Source organism: Lepidochelys kempii, chromosome 13, assembly GCF_965140285.1.
Source record: "Lepidochelys kempii isolate rLepKem1 chromosome 13, rLepKem1.hap1, whole genome shotgun sequence".
Lineage (NCBI taxonomy): Eukaryota > Metazoa > Chordata > Testudines > Cheloniidae > Lepidochelys > Lepidochelys kempii.
The window spans coordinates 2,607,282-2,619,942 of NC_136392.1; the positions used below are offsets into that span (position 1 = coordinate 2,607,282).

Consider the following 12,661-nt stretch of genomic DNA (forward strand, 5'->3'; position numbering starts at 1 on the left):
TTCAGATTCCTGCTGGCACTGCCAGTCTGACGTGCCTTCTCTGGCTTGTCAGATTGGGTTTATATCTGCTGCTGAATCACAGCGCCACTCAGACTACTTCCTGGGCTGGTGAACCACCTGTGGCTCATTAATTTTATACCAGTGTAAGTCCACGGATTTCACTGGGGTTGCTCCTGATTTACACTGTTGCAAGTGAGGAGAGAATCAGGCAAACTCCAGGGTGCTCCGGGGCTCAAGCACCCCTGGAAAAAAATAGTTGGGGTGGTCAACACCCACCAGCCACAGCTGTTCAGCTGTTCTACAGGTGGCATGGGGCCTCGGGGGAGAGGGGACAGGAAGAGGCGGAGTGAGGGTGGGGCCTCGAGGGATGGGGTGGAGTAGGGCGGGGCCTTGGGGGCAGAGTTGGGGTGGAACACCCACCAGGAAAAATAAAAGTCGGCGCCTATGACCACCTGGCTAAGCAATGCCTGCTATGGATTTGTGTGCATACTCTTCTCTCCCCACAGAACACCCAAGTGAGCAATATCTCCTCTGAATTGTCCCCTGGGACAGGACCATACTTACTGGTTTCATAATCCAGGTGATGCCAGGATTCTTGCGAAATTCTTCCACAAACAAGTGGTACTCTGATGGCATCTCAAAGGTCTTGGGGAAAAAGTCACATTTTCTTGCCTCCAGTTTTCCTGCCTCTCTTTCTATCTGCTTCCGAAACCTCTTCAGGTTTTTCACTATGTAATTCTTACGAGTCAGCTGAGTGGAAAGAGAAATACAAGAGCAGACTCTGCAAATGTTAACACAAATTAATCATCACTCTTCTTTCACTTGAATTGCCCAGGAGATGAGATGTTTCTGGTGATATCTGGTAATAGATCTCAGCAGCGATGCCATAGGAGGTTAACTAACTGAGAAAACCAATGAGTAAAGTTAGGGATTCTTTCCTTCTTTGTGGAGGAGCCTGCATGGTTGGTGTGTGCATGGGCTTTGGTTTGGGTTTTTTGTTGTTGTTCTTTAGTTCTCAGGAGGAGCAAGGGGAAGCTGTAGCAATCCCCAGTGCATTATTTCTGGTCTAAAGCCTTTAGGTATGCTGATTTCCAAGGTAAACACCAAGTTTTAGGGCCTGTCTATACTGAAAATACAACCATCTCAGATGACCTGGTTGCAATACAATTGTTCTCAGATATATTTAAAACACAGTTCCATTTTGTAGTGCACATGGGACTTTACGTGCGTTTCTGCTTCTGCTAAAGCCCTGAACATGCTACATTCTGGAACTATGCTAGAACTGTCCCAAGGAAGAACTGTGCTACAACACAGTTGTCCTTGTAGTGTAGAGTTGGTCCTGGATTCCTGAGATGGTCCAGCGCAGCCTTCATGAGATTTATCAGATGTGGAATACAATAAATCTAGTGTAATGTTCCTGGGCAGAGCCACTCTTCTGTTTCCTGGAGTGACAGAGGTTGATAAATTCTGAGGAGGAGTTAGCACAGCAGTCAGGAGGTATTAGGTTTCATGGCAGGGAATATTCCAAGGTAGTTTCCATCAACAAGCTTTTCCCATGGAAGTTTACGACTATTTCTCCAAAACTATTTCCCCAAAACCATCCTGACCCATATATTTCACTCATAGTGGTTTCTTACCTCGTAGTGGTTCCGAAAGTGGCAGATACGAACATGTTCATCCATGTAGGTATGGTCAAAATTCTCCCGAAGCCAGCTGACATCACACCAGTAAAAATCCCACTCACCCTCCCTATAGAAAGAGGCAGAGACACAGCCGGTAAGGCAAGCACTAAGTTCTAGGTCATCACCACACCCACCCTTCTTGACAGCCACCACCTGTCATCACCACCACAGCTTCCTTCTCTCCTTGCAGTTTTTCAGGCTAATAAAAAGCCTTGGTACACATGATTAATCAATTTTTTTGTTTATTTTGTTCTTTAAAAGTTTAGGCTCTGAATTTTAATAGTTCCCATTATAACCAAGCCTGGTTTGGTCTGAACATACCAACGTATTAGGTATAAAAAAAACAGTTATCATATTGATTCTTGACTACCAGGAGTTCAACTGAAATCATCCAATTAGTTAGAAAAGCAGAAGCAGGACTTAGAATAGAGTCATCTACAACCAGGCAACTCCACTGAAGTCAGTTCCCACAAATTCAATGTGCGGCAGTCTTCCCCCTGAGTCAGTACTACATTATTTAATTGTATTTATAAGATCCTATTTAAGGGATGACAGATCAATAGCAACAGAACTAAAACTGAAAAACTATAGTCAGCAGTTCCTAGTCTTCAAACACAACAAATCAGTGAAAGAAAGAAAAAGCTAGAGACAGGATAAATGATCGCAATACTAAATTAAGCAGGAATGAGAGAGACTGGCAGAGAAAAGAGACTGTATTGCACTGTAATTTTCAACCACATTTAACAACAGTGGTCAAACACAGCTTTGTCTTCCCTCATTGAAGCAGCATTGAGATCAAATGTTCTGCTGATGTGCACAGTGTCACTCAGCTTCAACAAACCAATCAACCAGCCTTCATTCTAAAAAGGGTTGACCACACTTTGTTGAAAGGATGCTGAACTCATATGACCTGGTCCACAGCAGCAATACAACAAAGTTCAGCATGAACTGACAAGGAGTTATGTTAGACACACATTTGCAAACTTGGTTGAAAATTCTAGTGGAGCCAGAGTTGAATATGACAAAAGAATAGGGAAGGCTAACCAGTTGCAAAGGGAAAGAATTTGGAGCTTACTCTTTTACTTCAATCCATCCTGGTCTCTGGCGCAGGATATCTAAGATGGTGTTTGTGAGCGCACATTTGAATCGGATGCAAGCTCTTGGTTCTCTGTGGGGAGGGAAAAAAAGACACCATACTCTCTATGAAGTCCAAGAGCAAGCCTGCCACAAATGGAGATCTGGATTCTGTGTCTTGTTCTGCCACAGGCTCCTTGTAGGACTTTAGGAAACTCACTTAATCTCTTGTGCCTCAGGCTCCCCATCTGTACAATAATGATAATAATACTTTCCTATCTCACAGAAGTGTTGTGAAGATAAATTCATTAATATAGGCAAGGCGTTTATATACTATAGTGTCGAGCATCATCGGGAAGCCTATAAAGAAAATTAATTTTAAAATGAACTATGTTGAGACAACCAAAATCATTTTCATGTATGCCTTAACCAGTATATGTAAATATAATGTAATCTCCTGAAGTGCAGAGCATCTCACTCCCCTTTTTACTTTGATAGTTCAGACCTTCTAGTTATCCTCTAATCCAGGGGTTCTCAACCTTCTTCTTTCAGAGCCCTGGTCTACACTAGGACTTTAGGTCGAATTTAGCAGCGTTAAATCGATGTAAACCTGCACCCGTCCACACAATGAAGCCCTTTATTTCGACTTAAAGGGCTCTTAAAATCGATTTCCTTACTCCACCCCTGACAAGTGGATTAGCGCTTAAATCGACGTTCCTGGCTCGAATTTGGGGTACTGTGGACACAATTCGATGGTATTGGCCTCCGGGAGCTATCCCAGAGTGCTCCATTCTGACCGCTCTGGACAGCAGTCTCAACTCAGATGCACTGGCCAGGTAGACAGGAAAAGAACCACGAATTTTTGAATCTCATTTCCTGTTTGGCCAGCGTGGCAAGCTGCAGGTGACCATGCAGAGCTCATCAGCACAGGTGACCATGATGGAGTCCCAGAATCGCAAAAGAGCTCCAGCATGGACCGAACAGGAGGTACGGGATCTGATCGCTGTTTGGGGAGAGGAATCCGTGCTATCAGAACTCCGTTCCAGTTTTCAAAATGCCAAAACCTTTGTCAAAATCTCCCAGGGCATGAAGGACAGAGGCCATAACAGGGACCCCAAGCAGTGCCGCGTGAAACTGAAGGAGCTGAGGCAAGCCTACCAGAAAACCAGAGAGGCGAACAGCTGCTCTGGGTCAGAGCCCCAAACATGCCGCTTCTATGATGAGCTGCATGCCATTTTAGGGGGTTCAGCCACCACTACCCCAGCCGTGTTGTTTGACTCCTTCAATGGAGATGGAGGCAATACGGAAGTAGGTTTTGGGGACGAAGAAGATGATGATGAGGAGGAGGTTGTAGATAGCTCACAGCAAGCAAGCGGAGAAACCGGTTTTCCCGACAGCCAGGAACTGTTTCTCACCCTAGACCTGGAGCCAGTACCCCCCGAACCCACCCAAGGCTGCCTCCTGGACCCAGCAGGCGGAGAAGGGACCTCTGGTGAGTGTACCTTTTAAAATACTATACATGGTTTAAAAGCAAGCATGTGAAAGGATTACTTTGCCCTGGCATATGCGGTTCTCCTAGATGTAGTCCTAAAGCCTTTGCAAAAGGTTTCTGGGGAGGGCAGCCTTATTGCGTCCTTCATGGTAGGACACTTTACCACTCCAGGCCAGTAACACGTACTCGGGAATCATTGTAGAACAAAGCATTGCAGTGTATGTTTGCTGGTATTCAAACAACATCCGTTCTTTATCTCTCTGTGTTATCCTCAGGAGAGTGAGATATAATTCATGGTCACCTGGTTGAAATAGAGTGCTTTTCTTCAGGGGACACTCAGAGGAGCCCATTCCTGCTGGGCTGTTTGCCTGTGGCTGAACAGAAATGTTCGCCGCTGTTAGCCACAGGGAGGGGGGAAGGTTGAGGGGGTAGTCACGCGGTGGGAGGAGGCAAAATGCGACCTTGTAACGAAAGCACATGTGCTATGTATGTAATGTTAACAGCAAGGTTTACCCTGAAAGAGTGTAGCCACTGTTTTATAAAATGTGTCTTTTTAAATACTGCTGTCCCTTTTTTTTTCTCCACCAGCTGCATGTATTTCAATGATCACAGGATCTTCTCCTTCCCAGAGGCTAGTGAAGCTTAGAAAGAAAAAAAAACGCACTCGCAATGAAATGTTCTCCGAGCTCATGCTGTCCTCCCACACTGACAGAGCACAGACGAATGCGTGGAGGCAAATAATGTCAGAGTGCAGGAAAGCACAAAATGACCGGGAGGAGAGGTGGCGGGCTGAAGAGAGTAAGTGGCGGGCTGAAGAGAGTAAGTGGCGGGCTGAAGACAGGGCTGAAGCTCAAATGTGGCGGCAGCGTGATGAGAGGAGGCAGGATTCAATGCTGAGGCTGCTGCAGGACCAAACCAGTATGCTCCAGTGTATGGTTGAGCTGCAGCAAAGGCAGCTGGAGCACAGACTGCCACTGCAGCCCCTCTGTAACCAACCGCCCTCCTCCCCAAGTTCCATAGCCTCCACACCCAGACGCCCAAGAACGTGGTGGGGGGGCCTCCGGCCAACCAGCCACTCCACCACAGAGGATTGCCCAAAAAAAAGAAGGCTGTCATTCAATAAATTTTAAAGTTGTAAACTTTTAAAGTGCTGTGCTTAAAGTGCTGTGTGGCATTTTCCTTCCCTCCTCCACCACCCCTCCTGGGATACCTTGGTAGTCATCCCCCTATTTGTGTGATGAATGAATAAATAATGCATGAATGTGAAGCAACAATGACTTTATTGCCTCTGCAAGCGGTGATTGAAGGGAGATGGGGCGGGTGGTTAGCTTACAGGGAAGTAGAGTGAACCAAGGGGCGGGGGGTTTCATCAAGGAGAAACAAACAGAACTTTCACACCGTAGCCTGGCCAGTCATGAAACTGGTTTTCAAAGCTTCTCTGATGCGTACCGCGCCCTCCTGTGCTCTTCTAACCGCCCTGGTGTCTGGCTGCACATAACCAGCAGCCAGGCGATTTGCCTCAACCTCCCACCCCGCCATAAACATCTCCCCCTTACTCTCACAGATATTGTGGAGCACACAGCAAGCAGTAATAACAGTGGGAATATTGGTTTCGCTGAGGTCTAAGTGAGTCAGTAAACTGCGCCAGCGCGCCTTTAAACGTCCAAATGCACATTCTACCACCATTCTGCACTTGCTCAGCCTGTAGTTGAACAGCTCCTGACTACTGTCCAGGCTGCCTGTGTACGGCTTCATGAGCCATGGCATTAAGGGGTAGGCTGGGTCCCCAAGGATACATATAGGCATTTCAACATCCCCAACGGTTATTTTCTGGTCTGGGAATAAAGTCCCTTCCTGCAGCTTTTGAAACAGACCAGAGTTCCTGAAGATGCGAGCATCATGCACCTTTCCCGGCCATCCCACGTTGATGTTGGTGAAACGTCCCTTGTGATCCACCAGAGCTTGCAGCATTATCGAAAAGTACCCCTTGCGGTTTATGTACTCGGCGGCTTGGTGCTCCGGTGCCAAGACAGGGATATGGGTTCCGTCTATGGCCCCACCACAGTTAGGGAATCCCATTGCAGCAAAGCCATCCACTATGACCTGCACATTTCCCAGGGTCACTACCCTTGATATCAGCAGATCTTTGATTGCGTGGGCTACTTGCATCACAGCAGCCCCCACAGTAGATTTGCCCACTCCAAATTGATTCCCAACTGACCAGTAGCTGTCTGGCGTTGCAAGCTTCCACAGGGCTATCGCCACTCGCTTCTCAACTGTGAGGGCTGCTCTCATCTTGGTATTCATGCGCCTCAGGGCAGGGGAAAGCAAGTCACAAAGTTCCATGAAAGTGCCCTTACGCATGCGAAAGTTTCGCAGCCACTGGGAATCGTCCCAGACCTGCAACACTATGTGGTCCCACCAGTCTGTGCTTGTTTCCCGAACCCAGAATCGGCGTTCCACAGCATGAACCTGCCCCATTAGCACCATGATGCATGCATTGGCAGGGCCCATGCTTTCAGAGAAATCTGTGTCCATGTCCTGATCACTCACGTGACCGCGCTGACGTCGCCTCCTCACCCGGTATCGCTTTGCCAGGTTCTGGTGCTGCATATACTGCTGGATAATGCGTGTGGTGTTTAATGTGCTCCTAATTGCCAAAGTGAGCTGAGCGGCCTCCATGCTTGCCTTGGTATGGCGTCCGCACAGAAAAAAGGCGCGGAACGATTGTCTGCCGTTGCTCTGACGGTGGGAGGGGCGACTGACGACACGGCTTACAGGGTTGGCTTCAGGGAGCTAAAATCAACAAAGCGGGTGTCTTTACATCAAGGAGTATTTCAGGCAGGACTTCAAGGAGGGTTCCAATAAGAAATGGTGCACCTAAGTTATCGTTCTTATTGGAACAAGGAGGTTAGCCTGGCCTCTGATTGATACATGGCTAGATTTACCTCGCTGCACCTTCTCTGTGAGTGACTGCAGTGTGACCTAGAGGAATGAGTCCCCTAGACAGGGGAGGAGGCAAATGAGTACAAAACAAATCTGGTCTATTTCTTGTTTTGACCCACTCCATCTATCTTTTACATCTTTGGCTGGCAGCAGACGGTGCAGAAGGACTGCATGTCATCCACATCTCATGGCTGCTCGGCAGAAGATGGTACAATACGACTACTAGCAATCCTCATCTCTTGCCTGCCTGGCAGAAGATGGTACAGTACGACTGCTAGCAATCCGTATCGCCTGCCCGCTCACCATAAGACGGTTCAATAGGACTGACTGCAGGACTAAAGAGAATGATCTGGTCAAGTCACTCCAAATTTAGTCCCTGCGCCCATGTCTGCCCAGGCGCTCCCAGCCGACGTGGCCAGGAGCACCTCGGACACGACGAGGACGACTACCAGTCGTATTGCACCGTCTGCTGCCACAAGGCAAGGGGTTGCTGCTACTGTGCAGCAAAGCCGTACCGCGTCTGCCAGCACCCAGGAGACATAGGGTGACGGTTACCTGAGCGGGCTCCATGCTTGCCGTGGTATGGCGTCTGCACAGGTAACTCAGGAAAAAAGGCGCGAAATGATTGTCTGCCCTTGCTTTCACGGAGGGAGGGAGGGAACGGGGGCCTGACGATATGTACCCAGAACCACCCGCGACAATGTTTTAGCCCCATCAGGCATTGGGATCTCAACCCAGAATTCCAATGGGCAGCGGAGACTGCGGGAACTGTGGGATAGCTACCCACAGTGCAACGCTCCGGAAGTCGACTCTAGCCTCGGTACTGTGGAAGCGCTCCGCTGAGTTAATGCACTTAATGCACTTAGAGCATTTTCTGTGGGGACACACACACTCGAATATATAAAACCGATTTCTAAAAACCGACTTCTATAAATTCGACCTTATTCCGTAGTGTAGACATACCCTGAGGCTTCCCCCAACATGCTCTAAAATTTCCAGGGCCCAGCAGACTCCAGAAAGGGCGTGGGGCTCCAGGCTTCAGCTGCAGGGGTATGGGGGGGAGAAGATGGGGGGCTCAGGGCTTCTGCCCCATAGGATGCTGGACTTTAGCCCTGTGGGGCTGGGGGCTCAGGGCTTCTGCCCACCGGGGCGCCCAGCTTTAGCCCTGCGGAGTGGAAAGGGGGGGATTGGGGCTTTATCCCCACAGGACTCCAGGGTTCGGGGCTCCTGGCTTTATCCCCACAGGGCGCTGGGGCTGGGATCTTCTGCCCACCGTGGCTTGGGGACCCCCTGAAATGACTCATGGACCCCCCAGAAGGCCTCAGACCCCTGGTTGAGAACTGCTTCTCTAATCAATAAGATAGCCTACATATTAGATAAAATTACATTTTAGCCATACCACCTTGTATTATGATCCCATCCAACCCTGCAGATTAAGTAAAAGGTTGGTCAGTGATGCACTACTGGATGTAGGCTACCAAGGAACACCTGTGTCCTGCAAGAAATGGTCCTACTGATTCTTTCCTCTAAGTCTGTAAATAATCAATGCCCCTAATTGTGTTATGAAGTGCTATGGTGCTGGAGGTACTATTTTTCAAATATGATACAAAAACAAGGTACTGACCACCTGTAGTCATTAAAAACACCAAGAAACTTTGGGTTAATTTCAGTGTCCTGGTCAAGTTCCATCTCAAGTAATTATTTTGCATATCTAGAATTCCCCCTGCTCATTCAACTGATACTGTCTATTTCTTGTGCTAAATTGTTATGCACTGTTACCAAGCACTGTTAACTATTTGCCGTACTTCACCCCAGATGTAGCTGCATTTTAGTTGTGCATGAAATGATTCCCTACACAGTCTGAACATCAGTTTATTACATTTGGGATGCTTTGGGATGATGCAAGATCATGATTAGTTCTGGGCAGAGAAATAGATCTCATTTCAGGGGGATTCTGAAATTTTGGTTTTGTTCCCATTTGGAACAAAACCCCAACATTTTGAAATTCTGGAGCCCTGGCTCTGGGGTAGTCTGCTTGGAACTGCAGACCCTGGAGCCCTGAAGTCCTAGACTCTGAGATAATCCCCCTAGAGGGCTACCCCAGAGCCATGGACACTGGAAACCCATCCTTCCCAGCAGCCTGCCAAGGAGCTGGGCAGGCAAGCTGGCAAAAAAACAGGCAAGTTTCTGATGGAAATATTTTGAGACATGTCTAGTTGCTGGAGGAACTTTGCCAAAATTGCACTGACTCCACAAAATATTTAAGTTATGACAAAAAATGTTTTGTCAGAATTTTTCCAACCAACTCGAATCATTATCACAAAGATATATTAGTAAGGAATATACAAGCCCAAGGATCTATGACTGAAGTGACAATACCAATTCCTATTTGAAAAGAAGCATGACCATCAAAGGCAGGCAAAACCCTGTTTATCAGAATAGTTGTGGAGGGAACAATGATTGCACAAAGGCCACTGACCAGTTCTCGGAATGAGAAACAAATGTGAAGTAATACATAGCATATACCCACCCTCTTCATGTCCACATGCAAACATGTCATTCAATCTACGCTTCAGAAAAAGAATCACTCACCGTTCTTTCAGCTTCTGGTAGCCATAAGACCCTTTGTGGCCTGCATTCTGCAACAAGACAAGTAGAAAATAACTTATAACAATTAAATGGGGAGAATAAGGCTGGTGCAGAATAAGTTGTGGACAGCCCCTTGGAGGGCACTTTGTCCTGTGAAATTTCACCAGTATCTTTACAGTTTTCACTAGGATGCTGGCATATACAGCACTTGCCAATCAGGGCTGAACCTGACCCAAACTTTTTAGAGCAGGGACTGTTTTCAAGCACACTGTTGGCATTTAAATAACAACCATGCCAACACTTCATGAGATATTTTAAAAATGCATTTGGTGTTCTTTTGATTTGCCCTCTGGATGTCAGCCTATTAGGGTTCCCATTCTCAGGCTTTCCCTGCAACCACAAGGGCTAGAGACTTACCTTAGAATAAAAAGGAAAGCTGTGATTTTCCTGTAATCACTTGCCTCCAGGAGATGGGGCTTTAAGGCACACACCAACTATTACAAGCAGAGCCCTGCAAATCGGTGGAGATCTGCTTTATACCCGCGGACCATGTTTGAGGATGGCGGGTTGGATGCGGACACACATTCTGCGTCCGCGCAGGGCCCCAGTGACAATGAAGTGAGCTGGAGCTCACGAAAGCTCATGCTCAAATAAATGGGTTAGTCTCTAAGGTGCCACAAGTCCTCCTGTTCTTTTTGCCAGTAACACTGTCGCAAGGGGGGGGGGCGGGGGGGGACCCTAGATTTGTACAGGCCTGGCTGCTATTAGGGTGTCCAGGGGCCGCTTCCGGGGGGGCACAGTGCGTGTACCCAGCCCGTGGGGCGGCCTGCCCAGCTGCAGGGGGGCCGGGCCCCCCCGGGCCGCGTGACCCCGAGGGGAGGGGGGGCCGGGCCGCTCCGTCCGCGTGACCCCGAGGGGAAGGGGGGGCCGGGCCCCCCCAGGCCGCGTGACCCCGAGGGGAAGGTGGGGCCGCGCGGCCCTCACCTTATTCTTCGCCATGGCGCCGCCTCCCCGCGGTTGGGGTCACCCCCGAGCCGCCGCCATCTTGCGCGTCTCGTCCCCATAGCAACCAACCTCTTCCCCCGCCCACCGCGCTGGGGGCGGGGCCAGGTGCCGCGGCTCGTGCCCGGGCGGCCGGGGGCTGCGGGGGGGGGCGCCACAACCTCTGTCTGCCCTTGAGTCCGGACAAATCCCCATTGACTCCTCTGGGCGCCTTGCCTGAGGAAGAACTGCAGGGTCACGGGTTCTGTTCCTGCCTCTGCCGTGGAGGGTCAGACCTTTGTCCAGTCAAGGGCTCTTTCGGCCTCAGTTTCCCCACCTCACAAAGGCAGATCACGTGTGTCGTCCCCCCCCCCCGTCGCCCCCCGGCACAGTGGTGTCAGGACCTGGCTTTGAAAGCCTCAGCTGCTGGGTGCGAGAGAGACCCGACGTTATTTCAACCTGCCTGCAGCCTGTTTTCAAACGCAGGCTCACCCCCGTCCACGCCCTTCCACCCTGGCCTGGGGCCGGGTGCTCGAAGCTGTACAGCAGGCAGCGTGCGAACGGGATCCCTGCCCCAAAGAGCTGAACGCCCGAAAGGCACAGTGGGTACAGCAGGGTATAAAGTCACAAGGACCGAAGCCTGCCCCCCCCCTTACCATCCTACCGAGCACCTCACAATATGTGACGGATCCAGCTTCACAGCGTGACTTACCGCCATTATCTCTGTTGCCCAGATGGGGAACGGAGGCACAGGGAGACTAAGGGATCCCCCCCCCCATGGGGAACGGAGGCACAGGGAGACTAGGGGATTCCCCCCCGCCCCAGATGGGGAACGGAGGCACAGGGAGACTAGGGGATTCCCCCCCCCCATGGGGAACGGAGGCACAGGGAGACTAGGGGATTCCCCCCCGCCCCAGATGGGGAACGGAGGCACAGGGAGACTAAGGGATTTGCCCCCCCCCCAGATGGGGAACGGAGGCACAGGGAGACTAAGGGATCCCCCCCCCCATGGGGAACGGAGGCACAGGGAGACTAAGGGATTTGCCCCCCCCCCAGATGGGGAACGGAGGCACAGGGAGACTAAGGGATTTGCCCCCCCCCCCAGATGGGGAACGGAGGCACAGGGAGACTAAGGGATTCCCCCCCCCCCGATGGGGAACGGAGGCACAGGGAGACTAGGGGATTCCCCCCCGCCCCAGATGGGGAACGGAGGCACAGGGAGACTAAGGGATTTGCCCCCCCCCCCAGATGGGGAACGGAGGCACAGGGAGACTAAGGGATTTGCCCCCCCCCAGATGGGGAACGGAGGCACAGGGAGACTAAGGGTTTTGCCCAAGGTCACACAGGGAGTACCTGTGGCGAAAATCAAACCGCAATTGTCTCAGTCCCAGGCTAGCACCCAACCAGATCCAAAGTCCTCCAAAGTTCAGAAATGTTTGGATCAGGAGTTTTGCCTGAATGCCTCTCGCTGCTGGGCATGAGCATGTAGCAAACAGGGCAGGTGGTTACTGCTGTCAGCTGGCATGCCTTGGGGAGTGGGTTGATGGAGGTATGTCTGTAAATAAGGAGTGTACTCATGAATGCAGTATATGGTATGTTCCCAGACACCCTGACATTGATGGACAGTACCTGATTGCCACTTTCTCTCTGTGATCCCTTGACCTTGCATTCCACTCTACGCCGGCTGCATTATCACGCCTGGCAGTACAAAGCAAGAGGTTACCCGAGAGGAAGGGAAGTTTTGCCTGTGTGTGAGTGAGCAGCAAGAGCTGGAATTGCTGCCAAGCTGCAAGTTTCTCTTGAGAGGTACGGTTCTGGTCTCATAGTACTGATTGCCCCGGGGGGTACAGGCAGGAGTGGGCATCCCTTTGAGCATTCAGCTGCATGGCTTAACAGA

At 50.2% G+C, this 12,661-nt stretch overlaps 2 protein-coding genes across 10 annotated transcripts in view; one reads left to right on the plus strand and one right to left on the minus strand.

The window, feature by feature from the left end:
• Positions 1-5,500, plus strand: part of LOC140896711 (uncharacterized) — a 29,933-nt gene extending 24,433 nt beyond the window's left edge. Inside the window, exons 2-3 of one of the 2 annotated variants that reach the window (XM_073308734.2) lie at positions 3,309-4,248; positions 4,837-5,497. In XM_073308734.2, coding sequence (XP_073164835.2) covers positions 3,666-4,248; positions 4,837-5,378 — 1,125 coding nt within the window. In that variant the 5' untranslated portion in view covers positions 3,309-3,665 and the 3' untranslated portion in view covers positions 5,379-5,497. Of the gene's footprint in view, positions 1-3,204; positions 4,249-4,836 lie in introns of those variants that run through there. The other variant, XM_073308735.2, reaches the window with a different exon arrangement.
• Positions 1-12,661, minus strand: part of TTLL9 (tubulin tyrosine ligase like 9) — a 49,350-nt gene that overhangs the window by 23,083 nt on the left and 13,606 nt on the right. For 4 of the 8 annotated variants that reach the window (XM_073308717.2, XM_073308716.2, XM_073308728.2 and 1 more), the window contains exons 1-5: positions 10,768-10,844; positions 9,787-9,833; positions 2,758-2,850; positions 1,638-1,749; positions 565-750 (exon numbers count right to left, since the gene is read on the minus strand). In XM_073308717.2, the coding sequence (XP_073164818.1) occupies positions 565-750; positions 1,638-1,749; positions 2,758-2,850; positions 9,787-9,833; positions 10,768-10,782 (453 nt within the window). In that variant the 5' untranslated portion in view covers positions 10,783-10,844. Of the gene's footprint in view, positions 1-564; positions 751-1,637; positions 1,750-2,757; positions 2,851-9,786; positions 9,834-10,200; positions 10,295-10,767; positions 10,845-12,117; positions 12,246-12,661 lie in introns of those variants that run through there. The other 4 variants (XM_078848310.1, XM_073308724.2, XM_078848309.1 and 1 more) reach the window with 4 other exon arrangements.